The sequence below is a fragment of the Silurus aristotelis genome, assembly GCF_946808225.1.
Source record: "Silurus aristotelis genome assembly, chromosome: 4".
In the NCBI taxonomy this organism is placed as follows: Eukaryota; Metazoa; Chordata; class Actinopteri; order Siluriformes; family Siluridae; genus Silurus; species Silurus aristotelis.
The window spans coordinates 18661542-18679956 of record NC_139577.1 but is presented as its reverse complement, the minus strand read 5'-3'; the positions used below and the strand labels follow the sequence as shown (position 1 = coordinate 18679956).

The 18415-nt window shown below is 43.0% G+C and overlaps 1 protein-coding gene across 6 annotated transcripts in view; it reads left to right on the top strand.

Annotated features, from left to right (window-relative positions):
• Positions 1–18415, top strand: part of zmiz1a (zinc finger, MIZ-type containing 1a) — a 112862-nt gene that overhangs the window by 59768 nt on the left and 34679 nt on the right. For all 6 annotated transcript variants that reach the window (XM_083540332.1, XM_083540333.1, XM_083540336.1 and 3 more), the window contains 3 exons: positions 8083–8202; positions 13379–13492; positions 17534–17639. In XM_083540332.1, the coding sequence (XP_083396458.1) occupies positions 8134–8202; positions 13379–13492; positions 17534–17639 (289 nt within the window). In that variant the 5' untranslated portion in view covers positions 8083–8133. The remainder of the gene's footprint in view (positions 1–8082; positions 8203–13378; positions 13493–17533; positions 17640–18415) is intronic.

Genomic DNA, 18415 nt, shown 5'->3' with positions numbered 1-18415 from the left:
CACCTCGTACGGTCAATTCATGGAGCAGGTTCAATGCGAGTAATGGCCTAGAAGCCAGAGTACATTCTTGAAGAATGGAAAAAGCCCTGAAGAAATGTTATTTATTTATGCACCACTGCTATCACTAAAAATATTGTTCCTGTGTTTTACCAACACTCAGTCGTTTACTGTAAGGAAGAATGATCATGATCAACACTCGAGTAAAAAATAAGTGCCATTGCAGTGCGATATAATTGAAATGTCTGGAATTCATATTCAAATAATTATTTTTCTCGGCTTGCAGGGATAATATAAATATATATTTGACTGAAAGACTTTTAAAAGAGTTCCAGAAAAAAAAGATGTGCTACATATTAGTGAGTTTTTGTGTTTTCTTTGTGATGTGGGAAATAATAATAATAAAAAAAAAAAATACCGACAGTATTTTTTTAAACAATGAATATAACCAGGCAGAATTTTGTCGAGGCTGGGCGGTTACATTCCTGCTGACAAATATTTTGTGCCCATGCCTGCTTTCAGGACTTTTTCTGTAAGGGCAAGTCCAGGAACTCTGTGTATGTGAATGAACCTCCTCAGTGTGAACACAGAGCTGTGTTTGTGTTAAGCACCAAGCTCAGCCCTGTGAGTCTGTTACTCTATGCCCGCTGGCGCCCTCGATGCCGGGTGCGGTCTTCGTACAGGGCCCCCTCATGGCAACCCTTCACACATCATCCTTCCACGGAGAGCACAGCGGCTGAGAGTCCCTGTCAAGTTAACGTCTGTCGAGCAGTGCTTGTATTAAGTGTGAGTTTACTCTCAGTCCATTACAGCCTAATCTCATTAGCTTTCCGCCCAATCCAGCAGCAAAAATGAGAGAGCCTTCCTCGCTTCCCTTCTGCCCTTTTGCACTCGAGGTTTGCTGCAGAGTGCACTCAGGCCCTGGAGTAATGGGTGCTGGGAGGTGCGTACATGACTATTGATGAATCCCTTTAATTATTGTAGCAGCGTCATTTGCTGCGAGCTAGGTTAATCAGATTCTCGGGTTTTAGGCCTGGGCACGCAGGCTGTGGCTTAGACTGACAACTTCTATTCATGGATTCTCACTTTTTCCTCTAATTGGTTTTCCTTTCATTTCATTGGAGCTTTCTCACTAATTAGATTTGTTTCATAAAACAGAAGCAAAAGCTGTCACGCCGGCGGTCACCACACTCGGGGCCCTGAAGGGAAAAAAGTGGTAGATTTGCAGCAGTTACACGTTCTTGATGTGTCTCTGCAGGAACGCCAATGTCTCCATGAAGTTTCATCTTCAGTTCTCATTTATCTCTGTCTCTTTTTCAATATATTTTTTTACTTGTGCAGTCTTTGTGCTCTATACATCTATACAGTTACACTTGTCTCTTTGGAGGCCCTGCGTGCTCACGTGTTAGTTTAAGTGAATCAATGTGTAATGAAATCTGCATGCAGCTTGAGTGTGTGTTGTGTTTGTGCAGCGCTTTGGCAGCAGTCATGGACATGTTTTCTCTCTCTGTCCAGTATGGGAGGCAGTGAACTCCTTGGCCAGTACAACGTAAATCTTCCAGAAGCTGATTTTTCAGCACTTTTAGAGCAAGCCTGGCATGAAATGGATGGCTGTGAAATTTCTCAGCTTTACCTGTTCAGCAGCAAGTGCTCTGTGCTGGATCTGTGCCCTGCCGGGTTCGCTTTAAAGTACTCGGTCTACTCAAACCTCTGACTCTGAGCCCTAATGTTTGAAAGCAGCTCCTCTGCTTTGAGATAAAGACCCAGGCCTGAAATACAACCACTTTGATGAACTTTGCAAGAATGTAAATTACAGCGTTTCCAAAAAGCCTGGGCCCGGAATTCCTCCTTTCTGCTGTCACCCTAAATTAGACGTTTTAAAATTTAAGCATCTTTTTAAAAGTAGAACCACATTTTCTGCTGGCCAGGCTTTCAGACTGAAGCCCGCTGCCTCTTTCCTGATAATGCCTGTTGGCAGAGATGCTACACATCTTGAAGTGTTACAAACGTTCTGAAGTCAGTGATCTTTTTGAAAGAGAATAATAATACTTGCACACGCACGGTTCAAAACTCTTCTCTGCAATGTGAATATGACATTTTTCTGATGTATTGGTTTTCATGCTACTACCGACTACTCCACTGCTTCAATATTTTTGGAATCTTTCTTTTCTAATGCTGAGAGACTTTTAGTGGCTGCCTCGATGTGATGTGCATTAAGCTCTATTTTTAGCCTGGAACAGCACATGAGAGATTCACTGGCGGTCATGAGCCTCATTGTGACCTGATTTTTCAAATGTACTGTTCCTCCCTTACATCGATAACCACAGACTAGACAAGGATTTTTTTATTTCTTTATTTATTTTTATGTGGAACTGTAAGCAAAATTCAAAACCCACCTTTATTGATTTGTGTAAATTTGCACAGATGAAAGGAAGCGACGTAATGTGATGAAATGCCAAAGATTGTACCGAGAGGTGTGAGGCATGGGCTGGACTTGAGTCTTATATATGATTGATCGTATGACAAAAAAAAAATAATCCTGATTTCTGTCATACACAGTATTTATCCTGGGTTTACTAAGTGACTTACAGCTAAACAACTGAAAAGAGAGGGCAAATTATTATTATTTTTTTTAGACATTCGACAGACAGGCATAATTAATCACAGTACTTGATAATATAATAATATTATATCTTCAGTTACCGTCCTACATCTAGACCAATTAACTGTCTAACCTAACAGATCTTGGGATCAGTAAACATGGAATTGTCTGGAATGCTAAACATTTATGCCCCCCCCTCTTCAAACACACCAAATACACACACACACACACACACACACACACACACACACACACACACACACACACACACACACACTCTTTGCCAAGTTGAGGTCAGCGTGTTGATAAGAGCATGTAGGTAAATTGTGATTTAGGCTCTCAGTGATTTAGTTGTTGTGTCAGGTCAAGCAGGCTGAGTGCCACAGCAAGGCAGCCAGTTGTTATCTGAACTAGCTGGAGGTTTTCACAGCCTCCCTTTAGTAAATCATAGAGCTCAATCGTACCCACGGCCCTTTTCCCTCAACACATTCGTGGAATGATGGGATTTTCCCTTGGGTATCTGGTTGCACATACCTGCCATTGTAGGGACCTCTGGCACCATGCTGCTGTTCAATATTTATAGCCACCGAATGCTCTCAAATATCAAATTGTTAAACAGCTGCTCTCAATTTTCCCCTATTGGGAAGCGCAGAACACAGGACCACAGGAATAGTCTCCATATAAAACAGCTCATTTGTGTTTCAAATTAGTCTCTTTATTAGCTAATTAATTTATTATAAACAGCTATGTTTTCTTTTTTCATTTAGAAGCTCTTAGTTGGCACATCGGCTGTGTCGATCTAGTAGCACTTTCATCAGCAACTGCTGGTGTAGGATCGACCGTCTCGCGTGAATTACCAAGCTTCAGCTACTGTGAGCTAAAACTCCGAGCTGACCCCGGAGCGGCCGCAGGAGTCACAGCTTGTGCATAAAAATTGCCCGCTGCACTGACGCTAGCTATTTCTGCAGCACGTCCCCTCAGGTGAGAAGTTAAAGTGGATATTATCTGAGCACCACTAGTGGTGCAGCAGCATGAGGCAGGAAACCGGTTGGCTGTTAGTACGTGGGAAATGCTGGCTTGACATTATTTCCAGCTTGGCGAAACTGGCTCAGAGTTAGTGATGTGCATTTCATCCCTGCCTCTCTGGGGCAAGGTCATGTAAACTGAGGTCACTGCATCTCCTGGGGTTGTGTAACTTTACATTCATGGGATTTCCTTGAGCACAGACAAATTTGATTATTTCTCACTATAATGTTGTGTTGAATTAGGAAATAAAATGTATTATTGTTCATATGTTTGGCCTTTGAACACTTCGCACTACACTATCAAACTTTTGCAAATAATTCATGTGGTGTCATTCTGCTTTCCTCTTGTCCAGGCGTTTTCCTTCCTGTTCGGTGTTACTGCCGCTTTGTGGCCTCGTTGTTTTATTTCGGACCAAGTGGTCCTTCTCTCTCTCTCTCTCTCTCTCTTTCTCTCTCTCTCTCTCTCTCTCTCTCTCTCTCTCTCTCTCTCTCTCTCTCTCTCTCTTTTAACCAAGTATTGGCCAGGATTAAGCATTAGCTATGAGCTGAGTGCATAATGTCCAATCTTATCAGTCTCTCTGGGGAAGAGGTGGTCTGTAGCAAAAATAGCAGTAGCAATGTTACCACTGACAGATGCTGTGTAGTAGCCGCTAGTATTATTACCGGCAGCGCTAATAGCTATGTTAGATGTGTATTGAGTGATTGGGTGCACGTTTCTTCTTTTCTTCCTTTACACCAACTCTGAGCTAGTGCCTGTCCAGTATGCCAGGGGATAAAAAAAATGGCACACTCCTAACAGATCCTGTCTGGAAGTCGATGCATTTAAAAGGAGTTAGATGTGAAGGAAAGTCAGCTGCTGGACAATGTGAAATTGAGAGCCAATGGCAGATGGAAAGAGTGAAAAAGAAAGGCGGGAGAAAAAGAGGGTTGAGGGAAGGGGTTGAGAGATAGAGAAAGAATAGGGAAGGTAGAGTGAGTCAAAAGGATGGAGAAATGGAGGAAGGGGAGAGGGAGCGACATTGAGAGAGAGAGAGAGAGAGAGAGAGAGAGAGAGAGAGAGAGAGAGAGAGAGAGAGAGAGAGAGAGAGAGAGAGAGAGAGAGAGAGAGAGAGAGAGAGAGAGAGAGAGAGAGAGAGAGAGAGAGAGAGAGAGATTGTGGGAGGGAAAGAGGCCAGGCTGATGCAGCCATGTTGATTGGCTTGTATGAAAACACATGACTGCAGTGGGGAGCCTCTTGCTCAGGGTGAGTGGCTTTGCTGCAGACCAAACCACATTAGATGAAATGAATCCATTCCTCAGCCTGTTAAAGCAGCATGCTCCCAGGGCTCTGGAGAGAGAGAGAGAGAGAGAGAGAGAGAGAGAGAGAGAGAGAGAGAGAGAGAGAGAGAGAGGGAGAGAGAGAGAGAGAGAGAGAGAGAGAGAGAGAGAGAGAGAGAGAGAGAGAGAGAGAGAGAGAGAGAGAGTGTGGCAGGAGGGAATGGGGAAAGAAGAAAAAAGGGAGAGGCGGGGGCAGGCGAAGGCCAACACACACACACACACACACTCACACACACACACACACACCACACGCACACACACACAGAGTGGCAGAGACTGTTCAGGGGATTATAGCACATTTTGGGACAGGACAATGGCAAGCAGTAGAGTGTCTTTACCCAGCCCAACTCCCCACACACAACAAACACAGCTTTATGTTCAGTGCAGTGGTTTGCTCTGGGACTGGGCATCTGGAGCATAAAAAAAAAAAAAAAACACATCACACATTTAAACCATGTCTCGATCCACTTACCAGATTTTACACTCTGTCATGACATACTAAGCAGAAGTATTTGTAAAATGCTTTAATCATTTTTCAACTTGCTGTGACTTGTACGCTGAGACACTTCTCCTCTCCATCCTTTTTAATTGTTAACCGTGTTCATCACGCGTTCACACCCAGGCATTTAGCTTCACCTATTAGCACTTTTATTTTCTCGGATCCGATTGATCGGCGTGGGAGTCGAGCCTCTCTGACCAACAGGTGCACACAGCCGTAGCCCCTGCTGGCACACTATTTAACACCCTCCTAACCCCTGTACCCAGCATGAGCGGCAACTGATAACAATCACTACAGGATTTACAAAACCAGTGGAGCCTGGTATAGACAGCATTATTATAGAATAGTGCTCGAGAAGTTCAGATCTGTTCTGCGATATGTAATTATGGTCACAGTTTTAAGCCTGGCCTTTGCTCTCTCGTGCGATTGTGCATGCTGGCGTCGTTCTCCCTCAATCCCTGTCCTTAACCCGGGAGAATGGCTGATGATATTTTGAGCGCAGGAGCAAGAAGTCATTTGCAGGCTGAAAATACAGAAGTCAGTCATGCGGTGTGTGTTTGATTATAAAGAGATAATCTCCTTTCTCTCCCTCCGTACCTCTAGCTCTGGCGTGTTCTCAATTCCTCCTTCTATCTCCCCGTGCCTCTGCTCTTCTGCTTCCTCTGTTAAAGCAGAATGGGTTTTACAGCGTAATTTTTTGCCCCACTTCCTGGCTTTTGTTTTCGCTCTGGTGGTATGCGTTATTAGTAGGGCCGCGTCTCTAATATGATTAATCTTCCTTCCGCTTCGAAGGGCTGTTTCATGCCAAGATGGGTCGCTTTTGTAATCCCAGAGTATCACCTCCTCTAATTGTGTACCTTCTTATACGCTTCATATGGCTATATTCAGAGCAGTGTTCAAGTTATCTACATATATTGATGATGTTTTTTTTCTTTGGTGTGTGTACCATGAGTTTAGAATTCTGATTCTATCTGAGAATGTGACTGTGCCCTTTGTATTTGGAATGACTTCATGACTAGGCTGTGCTCATTTCAGGATAATGAAGACATGAGTTTGTTTTCATTGAGGTAGTTGCCGGGTTATATAACCAGTATTTTTCCAGCCCTCCCTGCCTGCCTGAGGGACAGAGTAGAGAGGAGTGAGGGAGGAGCAGAGTACCGGACTCTGGGCTCTGTTCCACGACTGGCCTGCGTCACAGAGCAGGATGCTTGGCAAACGGCGTGACGGTGTTTTGTCGTGTTTTTGTCTTCCTCACAACAAATTTAGCCCAGGACCAGGGGCCAGACACAGACAAGCTTCCCCTAGTTACTTCTCATGTTTTCTCCCTCTGTCTTTAGCTGCTTGTTACTGCATCTCAGCTGGTAACTGGAGGTGAGAGACAGCAGGAATTCAGTAGGAAATGGTTAATCAATAGCCACAAGGTCAACCGGGCATGCAGCAGGTTTGAGAGTGTCCTGTCAGCGAGCAGGAGTAGAGGATTTGTAGCGCTTGTAAAGGCTTAAAGGAACACAGAGAAGCTGTGCACTGATATTAGAGTGACTGCGGCGTTAGAGGGAGACACCTGCTGGAAACGTCCTGTTTCTGCACGTCTCGCATCTCCGAGCGCAACTGCTGCTTTTGGGTTAACTCAGCGTTATTTCCCCAGAGCTGTGTATATCCTGGAATAAATGTGTACTGTTTGCTTACAGTGACCTACTAGACTATTAACAAGGCATGCCTGAAGAAGCAGGTACACACCTGTCACCCTGCTTTAACTTTTATGTCTAGTGGTTCATTAATGAGCCTGTCAGTACACTGATAACTGTTTTCTCTTCAAGATAACCGAATGCAACAGGTTCCAGCACATGCGAAGCGTCTGGATCGCATATACGACACGTGTGAAGCGAGCTTTACCTGGCCGCCACAGAGCTGCACGCTGGGGAATTCTTTTTAGCTGCCTGCCTGTTTGGATTCAGAAAATTTGTAAGAGTGATGGCGATAAGTTGAGCTGATGAGGAATGAAGTCCTGCCTTAACCGCCCCTAGTCTCCTCTGGCACATGAGTTACAGCTCTGAGCGAGGCGCCTTGGATTTATTCAGAGCTGAATAGAACTGTAAATCAGCCAGTAAGGCAGAATTGATAACCTTGAATGGAAGGTATGATACCTTTAACACCATGTAATAGACATGCTGATGGGATGCAGGCCCTTTCTTACGAACAGCACGAGAACACATGCGCTGCATGACTTGTCCGTAACATCTTATTTTCGTGGTTGGCCTACGGTCTTGAAGCTTGCATATCCATGACAGAGCCGGCTGTGGCCTGGTAAATCAAGGACGGGTGAACTTCTGAGCAATGCAAACAGTAAGTTGACTCCAACGGGTATGACCGTGCAGATACGGCTCATCTTAAACAGCGCTGGTGTTTGTATTTCATAGATAATTCCGTATCTTTCTTTCTTCCCTCCACTTTACCACTGCTCCACAGAAAATATGACTGCAGATGCGTTTCATGATTATCCTTGAAATACAAAAAAACGAGCGGGGGAAAAAAAAAGTCACCTGAACACTTAATGTCTTTTAGATCCTTGTTGAGGTGATCGTCACTGAAGTGCTTTCCCTCTCATGCTGACACATTCCTCTCTTTGTCTGTCTAATCCTCAGAGAGAAGATCTTTAATGGCTTCCAGGTAGAGCGAAAGAGACAGCAATCAAGATGAATTCGATTCCTTCGATGGACAGGCATATACAGCAGACCAATGACAGACTGCTGTGTATCAAACAGGTAAGCTGACAACAGCACCAAGCACAATTAACCCAAACAGGCTTCACTTTCACGTGTACACTGAGCTCATCAGCTGCAGTACAAAATAAACAAACAAAAAATCCTATCTAGACTTCGAGTATACCCTGGATTTGTATGTGGTGTCAAAACAGGGTGCAACACTTGTCTTACTTCTGTTGCAGGCCTTCATCAACCCTGCATACAAATATAGCTTGAGCACTGACACATGTGTGCAGTTGGTAGCGGAGCATACACGGCTGCTCGGCCTCTGTGAGCTGCCTTATATGGTGATGTGTTAGCTTTCCAATTGGCTGGGCCTGGGATCGGGTTGCAGAATGGGGGCCGGAGCGGAGATCCTCCAGTGCAGACCCCTTTTTGTTCCTTTTTATTTTCCCACAGGATTTTTCTGAAGATTTGGGTCTAGCACATGATAGCATTTTCCATCATACAGACCCATTTCCAGTACAGAATGAATTCATAAAGTCGCTCGCTACGTATGAGTCATATACCATAAACACACAGGTAGTTGTGACCCAGGGCTATGCTTTGTCATTTTTTTAAACATCGCTAATTGCCTGACAGTGTGTTTGTTATGTGTGCAGGTGTGACGCTTTGTCGCTGTTGACAGCTTTATGAGAGCGCAGTACATGACTCTGTGTGCGCTCCCGAGCGTTTATAGTATCTCAGTTGCGTGCGCGTGTTAACTCGGGTCGGCTTTTGTTACCTCTGCCCTGAATTATACCAGTCGATGGCAGTAAAGGATGCCAGTTAAAATGTTTCACGTGCATAATTCATAACGAAGGACACTACTAGCTTTATTGTGCATGCTAGTTTTGCCAAGAAGAGACAAAAACACCATCGATTGACATTCATTAATCAAATTCTAGTGGCACATTTGGGGTGTGGTGAGTGTGCAGTAAATCAGGTGTGACAGAAGGATCAGTCTGTGTAGGTTGTAGATTGCTGGTGATATGTGTGTATGTATATTTGCATGCAGCCCGATGCACTGTGCTGTTTTGATTTTGGGGTACTGGCTGGAGGCCTGTGTGTGTGTGTGTGTGTGTGTGTGTGTGTGTGTGTGTGTGTGTGTGTGTGTGTGCTTGTGCTTGTGCGTGTGTGCTTGTGCTTGTGCGTGTGCGTGCGAGCTCGGTTTTTTCACTGCAGCAGGTACAGCCTGATCCTGTCTGCCGGTAAACAAGGGCACCTTATCACTCCAGGTCTGTCTTTGAAGCCTGGCTGACTGGGAGGCTGATACTCTGCATCTGATGGGGACTTTCTCCTTTCTTTCTTCTGTCTTTGGCTTGTGACATGCTGCTCTTTGCTGCTTCACACTTTGTCTAATTGTCATAGACATGTACACTGATTCTAGAAACATCGAATTGAAAAATAAGCCAGAATTCGGGACGGTTTAAGCAATGACGTGCCATGCTTAATGCTAACTGTCTAAAATAATCATCAAACATGGTGATAAATCAAACATACCCTGCTCTGGCTTGTTATTCCGAAGCACCTTTAGACATTTTTTGCAACTAATATTGCCTGAAATGAGTGAGATAACAAACTATATTTAGTCTATAAAGACACTGCATTTGAGGATCATCAGGAACATATAGGTATAGAAAAGAGTTTTCTCATTATGGCATAACGGCCCATCAACTGCTATTTTATTATGTACTCCAGATCGTCACTTCCAGCATCCACATTGCTCCTATGTGTTATCTGTTGATATTTTCTTCAAGGTAGCGAGTGTAAAGGAGTAATATTTTCCTTCGCTTCATTGTTGAAGGCCTTTCATTTACACACTCCTTTCCCCACATATCTTTGGTTGTCACAGGGCTCCTGATGCACAGTAAACGCCACATGCCCAGCAGAGAGCAGCTGAAAGCTATCAAACAAAATGAGAGCTGCTTCAGTGACAGCCCCTACGCCCTTACAGTTGCACTTTAAACTAAATTCCTTACCGTGTTTATTCTGGATCTGGCGCACCATTACTTTCAGCTCCTCAGAGCAAAACTCCCTTCTGTTCAGAGTCTATATAACTCTTTATTGTTCACAACACTTCCCTTGGAGCACTTAAAAATGTTATCTCAGATGATCAGAACAATTAATTTCCCCCTTTCCTCTTCAAGACCAAGAACTTTAGCGCTTAAAATTAATTAGGGAAACATGGCAGAGCAGCTCAGTTTTAATTAGAAAGCCTATTCCTATGTTCTGGAGCAGGACTGAATTACTATTCGCATGCAAGCGGAATACAAATGCGTGGTGCTAGTGAGCCATGCTCTGTTTCTAAAGCAGCCAGATGTGTAGTTCACATCCTCATACTGATGAGATGAGTCTTCTCACCTCTCTGATGGGGTAACATTGGAGAAAAAAGCAAAAAAACAACAAAAATAACTATTTGCTTTAGATTAGATATGTCTCTTTATTTCTGTTGTCAGAGAGACAAATGTTAGGAGATATCTCTTATCAGTCCTACCGCGAACTTAAAAGAGCAACACAAGGCTTTGTCATTCTTTGTCACGTGACGCATCGCCGGAGTCCTGCGGTAGAGGGGTCATGTTTGGACAATGTCAGCATGGCAGGGGAAAGGTGGAGGGTTGAGGTTTGGCTGAAGCTCTTGGAACACCTGTGCCATGAGCCGTGCCAACCGCGCTTCAATGCACACATCAGCTCAACGGTGCCACTAAACACACACTTACACACGTTTTTTTTTTCTCCCCTCTTGCCTCGGTCTTCCTTTCAGTTCCCCTCCCCTACTCACCCATTATACATTTCAGAATACCGATTCAACCGCAGAATTGCTCGCCTCAAAACGCAATTTTGTCTGAACCAGCTTTGTGGCAGGAGGAGATTTTTCCCCCAGCCCACACTGCCCTTATGTTGCGCGGGATTTACTCAGCAGGGCTGTACGGCAGCACACACTGGCTCATTGTCACATGAGCTCTTTGTCAATGGACACCAAAGCCGCTCATTCAAATGGCGACCTCTGCTGCCCCCCCTGAGACAATGCTGCTTCCTTGAAGCAAGCGGGGAAGAGGAGGTGCCCGTCAACAAGCATAATGGAAGTTTTCAGAGTGTGCGCGTTCTTCCTCTCGGCACGGCCGAACGGCATTGGGCCATTTCCAAAGTGAGAGCTCAGACGAGGCTGGCTCGTTTGTTTAAATTTCTCATCATGTCTTGTGAGCAGCAGTGTGATAGGGATGGAATGGAAAGGAGGGGCTCACACGAGAAATGGATAAACAATTTCAGGACTCAATAAAAAAAAATCTGTGAATAAAAGAATAAGCCTCTTCTCATTCAGCGCCTCAAAGCTTCCCTCATGTGCATTTCTTTGTTTACCAGCCGGCTTGGCTACTGCTTTCAGTGTTGTGGATCTATTACATCTTAGTGGACAAAAGATGATGAGGAGGGTGGATTAGGACTTACTGGGTTGGTGTGAGCAGGCCTTGAGGAGCACTGAGCTCTTTAGTAATGGGAAAGGGTGTAATGGGGGGGGTGTCCATCCCAGAATGCACAGCTGCATTCAAGCCAGGAGGCTTTGTGTTTAGTGGTTGGGTCTTTACGGGGTCACACAGATGCAGCAGAGGTTAAGCAAAGATGGAGCAGGAGGAGCTGCAACACTCACCAGAGAGAGACTTGGAAATATAAACAAACCTCAATCAAAATGCCTTTTTATCTCGGAATGCTCTGAGGCATCTTTGGAGAGGAATTTTACTTTTCCGTGAAGGTCAGGATGTCCAGTGATCAAAGTAAAGTTTATAAAGAGTACTGCAATTTTACAATACCATTTTTCTCTATACAAAGTGAGTTCTTTTGGGTTCCATGTAGTGATGTGTCTTTGGCCTTGGGAGAAATCTCATCATTATCTCATTTGTGAACAGATGTGCCAACACCTAATTATACTGTGTTTATCTCTTTTCATTGCGGGGACTAGATCAGGACACACGCACTGAATACACTGATGTACTCAGTACTTTTTCTGAATTAAACTCATTGTTGTGTGAGTTTGAATCGCCCTAACCCAGCCCAGATTAACATTTTAGTTATAATTCAATGATGACAAACCTAATAAAATAAAGTCTTACAGGAGGTTTTTGTAACGTAAGTCTAAAAATCTGTCACTGTTTGCAAATGTGTAGAGCAGATTTTGTACTTGTGTATTGTGAAACAGTTTGTACTTGGATTTTACTATGTGCAAATGTGCCGAGCACGTTTTGCAAATACAAACGAAAAACACCCATAAGATGGCATCTCGCGTATCACACTCCTGGCAGCAAACTCTTACATCCTCCCTGAACCAAGTGTAATATGGGTAGAGCCGGTTTTCTAATCGTAACTTAGGCTTCGAGAACATGAAGCACAGACCACAATTGTAACGCGACGTTCGCAAATATGTTGTATGAAATGTAAATTGAACCGATAAGTCAGCAGAGGACAGTTGGGGTAAAAATACTTGCAGACGTTTTAAACAAGTAGTTGATTTAGAAGTGTAATTGTAAACCATGTATATTTTAACTTTTTTTTTAATCAAATTTGTTTTTGTAACAGTGAGTAAGAGGCTTTAGTGTTTTCTAGCCAATCAGAAGAGAAAGATTTGGTTTAACCATAATTGCATGATTAGTCAATGTATAGCTAGTTTAACTAATTAGTATAATGAGCGGTGAACTGTAGCGCTGTACTTATGGGTGCAGTTTGTCAAAAAAAACAGTCCTATTTACCTTGTAATAGATATATGGTAATGCTGTTTAAGGTCAAAGTCAGCGTTATTGTCACCTTTTTTTGTAGATTGCATGGCAATGGATTAAAAACAAAACAGAGTTTCTTTAAGGAACCAAGCAGTGTGTAGTAGACATTGCCGAGGGTAAAGCACAACAGTAAATATGGACAGTAAATGCAGGCAATGATACCACAAGGTACACAGAATCAAACTAAATTAAACAATTTAGATGAATAGAAAGTATATATATGCATCAGCACTGGGATGATGGTGATCTGTACAGGTATAGAAAAAAAAGAACATTCTTTGATGGTGTAATGTATGAATATTTATATAATTTTAATTTTTCTATATGAGTGTTTCTTTGTAAAAATTTTAATATACTGAACAGCTGCTGTGGTGTTTGGATTTAGTGTGTTCGAATAGTAAATTTGTTTTCTCTTGCATTTTCTCCAACAGCACTTACAGAACCCGGCCAATTTTCAGACAGCGGCTACAGAGCTGCTCGACTGGTGTGGAGACCCGCGAGCGTTCCAAAGGCCCTTTGAGCAAAGCCTGATGGGATGTCTGACGGTAAGACATCGGCTGCTCCACTCATGTTGCCCTATCAGGGGCCAGAGACGGAGGTTAAAGCGAAAGTCACGCTTCGCATAGCGCCAGGCTCTCCCCTTTCTCTCTCCTGCTCTCTCTCTCTCTTAGAGTGCCTTTATTCCCTCTCCGATAATCTCTGTCTCACTCCCACTCACTTGCCCTTTTTTCCCTTCTCTGTTTCTCAGTCTTGGTTTTCATTCTCTCTATCTCACCCTGCCCCCTCACTTTCATTCACGCACATAGAGACAGTCCATATCTCTGGGTTTCCCTTGCTCTGTCCTTCTCCCCTTTGCTCTGATAAGACACTGGTACTTAAGCACAGGTCAGGGAGAAGCAGTCAACCCTGCCATCCTCCACTGCAGCTGCTCATCGATTATGGCAGGAGGCCAGTGACCAGCACCTCCAGCTTCACACAGGCCTCCAGTGCAGGCGCTTAGCGCAGCTGTAAAGCCATCCCTCCGATTGATTTCCAGCAGAGACGTTTCTACTCTGCCTGTGATCAATCTCCATTCATCAGATAATGATTTACTAAAAAACATATTGGAAATAATTTACGCCTTATCAACAGCCACGTTCAGCCCGGTGTTTCAAGAGTGTTCTTTTGTCAGAGCAGCTGGGGGTAATGCTGGATGAATCTTCAGCTTATGGCGAGATTACGAGACTTAATGGCAAACTGAAGGAGCATCAAGTAAACGACAAAATAATCTTTATTCTTTAAATAAGTCCTTAAAGCCCCTAAAGCCCTGTTTAAACCAGCCAGCCAGAGAATTCAGCCACTCTTTGAAACCACTTTTAGCCTTTTGCCCTTTGATTAATTACAGTAAATTCTACAATCAAGAGCTTGTCTCAAGAACAAATTCCGTCTGAGATCTCACTCACGTCCCAGATGTCTAGCAAAAAAACAGCAACGCAACGCACGAAGCAGACGAAGTTAACACAAGGAATTTTGTGCGTAGTTCGAGTGACTCTATCATGTATCATCAAAGGCTAAGTGCACAATGTAGATGACACGAGAGATTGCGAGCGAATGTCAAAACAAGTGTGAACCCGAAGTAGAGAGGGAAGATCACTTTAGCTTTGATCTTCTGACAAGACCACCCCTAGCACAGAGATTCGGGATGAGTTCATTCTGATTCACTCCGCTTCTACTTCCTGTATCCTGTATGCATGGCATTGTGTTTATACTGCATAATGAAAGTATTGTCAATTAACTTGTCTCCCGTCTTCTGTAAATATCTGTTATCCACGGCAAACTTGAAAAGCTAGTGAAAGTTTCTGTTAAGTCCTTTGTGTTTTGTTCTGCATGAATTTTAAATATACACAAACAGGTACACACTTATGTGTACACTCTCTCTATGCAGTTTGTGTATATAACATTGCTTTTCTTTTGCCAATTCAATTTGCATGTAGGTGCCTATGGTCTTATTTAGGTGTTTAGTGTTTCGGATTAGCGTTCTGTATCCTCCTTCCCCGCCTTCCAGCACTGTTCTGGGTGTTAGGGAGATGAAAGTGAAGAGCTGATAAGAATGCTGGCCGACAGATGTGGACATGTCTTACACATAGGCCCCTCGGGCGGCAGGTAGCTCGGTGCTGCTGCCGCTCCGTCCTCGACACACTTGTTTCTTCGCACCACATGCACATTCTCCTCACTGCACCAAATGATAGATGACATATTCCGTAGCCTGTCAGTAGCGATACTGACAACTGCTATCTGGAAGCACATTCTTTCACTGTCCTTCTTCATTATCTGTGGCTTTTACTTTTACATTTTTTTTTACTTCAAGTGAAACAATATTTTTTTAACATGAGTGTATGTGTTCAGTCATTGCTTTCAAAACTACGCAAGCAATATTTATATTATAGACAGCATTCATTCTTACATTCATAACTGATTTATCCTGGTGAGGTTTGTGGTTGATTTTCGAGTCTACACCCAGGATTGGATGCTAGCCCGGTTATAGAGATCATGTTTAAGTTATTTAATCCGGAGTGGAGCAAAATGTGGCAAATCAAATGCAGATTTTTGTTGAAAAATATCAGTTTTGAAACAATCCAATTGCTTCTGTCAAGTTATTTCCATTTTTCTTTTGTTTTTATTTTTATATCCGCATAATGCGTTAGTTTCCATGTTGTTTAAATCAACTTAATTTATGTATGATGCAATACATTTCGAAGTAAATAAAAAAAGGGGTCGCCACAGCGGATCCTCCGCACGTTTTGATTTGGCACATGTTTTACGCTGGATGCCCTTCCTAACGCAACCCTCCCCAATTTATCCGGGCTTGGGACCGGCACTAAGAGTGGCTGGGGATGGTTCCCTGACCGGGAATCGAACCCGGGTCGCAGCGGTGGGAGCGCTGCATCTTAACCACTAGACCACCAGGGGACGGGAATACATTTCGAAGTAAATAACCAGCAGTAAATATCCTTGCTTTTTTTATTTATGGAATGTCTTCCCCCCCCTTTACCAGTCCTCTACCGGTCTTGTTGTTGTTTCGATTCCGTCCTATTCTTGCTACATGATAAAACGGTAAACTCCGGATCAGTCTGGTTCAGTGACCTGAAATGTTGCTGGTAAACCGTATAATTTTTGGGGCCAGCGTTCTGAGAAAAGAGATTACGAAGCGAAAGGCTTATGAGAGGGAACATTTCTAAAGCCCGTTCGAATCTGTGCTAGCCTGCGTGGCACCGTGCCTGGTCCTGTACTCTTGGCAGATGCAGTTGCAGACGGGAAATTAAAGTTTGGCAGAAACTCGACATTTCTGCTGTCAGACGCATGGCAAACTACAGGATAAAAAATGTCTCTGGATTTTTATTATAAGAGATGCTGTTCATCAGATCTTAGAGTCCTGTCACCACTGCATTATTTGACTATTAAACCATGAATGAAAAGCTGGCATTCTGGGTTAGGTTGTCATTTTGTCCATGAAACCTGATTTATTTTATTTATTTTTTCCGTTGCAAGTCAAACACAGAAATGAATACGTATATCAGAAGGTTCATTTGAGTTAAATAGAGTTAATAAGTGATTTATTTTGATGGTGAAGCTGATACAGTGGTTTATGATTTACTGTTTTGTTAGCAGTGGTCTCAGCTCAAGTCGCCATATAGTAGCTGACAGTACAGATAGTGGATTGCTGCTAATCAAAGCCAAGTTGGTTTTCTAGACCTAGTTTTTTTTTCTTCTTCATGATCACTTTAAACTTTTTTGTTGTTGTAAAGAAACATCAGTGTTTGTTAAAAAAAAAAAAAAAAAATAATAATAATAATAATAATAATAATTAAAAAAAATTACCTGGTCAGTAAATGACAGACATGTTTTTTAATGTTTTTCTGTTGTTTTGAATGAAACATTTTGTGGAGGCATAATAATTTCTACCACTGTGCGTATTACATTCTACCTTTTGGCCTTGTTCGCTACAGATTTATGCTGAAATGTTATATTTATTTATTTTATTTACTTATGTTGGAGTTTACTGGGCCAAGTTTAGGCTCAGGTGAGAGAACAAACAGGAATGTTTCCAGGGAAACCCATCAGTCCTACAGTGAGAAGAATAACCAATATCCCCTTAACACAGAGTCACATCAGTGGAGGTGGCTGTTTTCTTTTGTGATTCATTATTCATGCAAACAGATATGGTAAATATTTCATGTGTTTGAATGGGGAATAGGGGAAATTGCTCCACTGCGAGTTATTTTAGAGAGATATTTTGTGTAAAAGGATGAGATAAGAAGGGCGAGGGGTGTAATGCTAACACAAACACTCTCCTGGTTTAAGATGTTCTCATGAGGTTCAGGGGTGGGGATTTTCGAAAAGAAGTATAATTGCGCATAATCTTATATTCACTTGTGTGCATTGAACAGTCCCAGTCCTAAGAAACATGTTTAGAAGAGTTCACATAATATCCACTCCGAGGTTTTTGTGTGTGTCGGAGTTTATCTGCAGAGGGAAAAAGTTTTCTTCTCATGCATTGGCACTGACACCGAGACATGTTTTAACACACCCCTGGTCTGTCCCTACAGGTGGTGAGCCGTGTTGCCGCACAGCAGGGTTTTGACTTGGACCTGGGCTACCGGCTCCTGGCTGTGTGTGCAGCCAACCGGGACAAGTTCACCCCAAAGTCAGCAGGTGAGGCCTTTTCCGCTCAGGTTTTAAAAATTTTTTTAATGCACTGCCTCTGCCGTTTCTCTCTCTCTTTCTCACGTCAGGCTGGATGTCCTGCGATATGTCCATTTTTAAATGCAAGCTACATTTTATATATCGCAAACGTGTAGAAACAGGAGACATGTCTGTGCATGCTGTATTACATTTCAGAGTCAGAGCCTTTTCTTGTAAATCACTCTCTCAGTCCACTCAGTCAATTGCTTGCCACATTTTGTACGCTCAGCAGGCTCAGTTGGGGAGGATAGCTGGCTAAATCGTTTTGTATTACTTGCTAGTTTTGAACCACAGCTTCCTTTTCTATTAGTCACCTTTGAAACTTCATCACGGCAAACTACTTGATATGGTCAGTGTGTCTGAATTTGGCTAAATAGTAGTCAGCCTTTCTTCACCTTGATATTTGCCAGTTGCATGAGGAGACAAAACATAAGGTTTTACTTTTAGTCCCAGTGGAAAGTAAGTAATTAAGTGCTTGAAAAAGCCGAACAACCACTTCCATTCCGACACTGCAGTTAAAAGTCAGAATAACTTCCACATGTTATGAAGAAGGCCAGGCTTAAATGAACTGCTACATAAATGTTCAACCCAAATATATAGCCTTGAGTTGGTTGTGTGGATACAAAAGCCAGGGCAGCTGAGCAGCAATGAAAAGGTGACACTGTGTCCTTGTTTAAACACCCCTCCACCACTTGCACTAAAAATCACACTCCAGAAATGGCAGATATCTGAAAATGACATTAAAA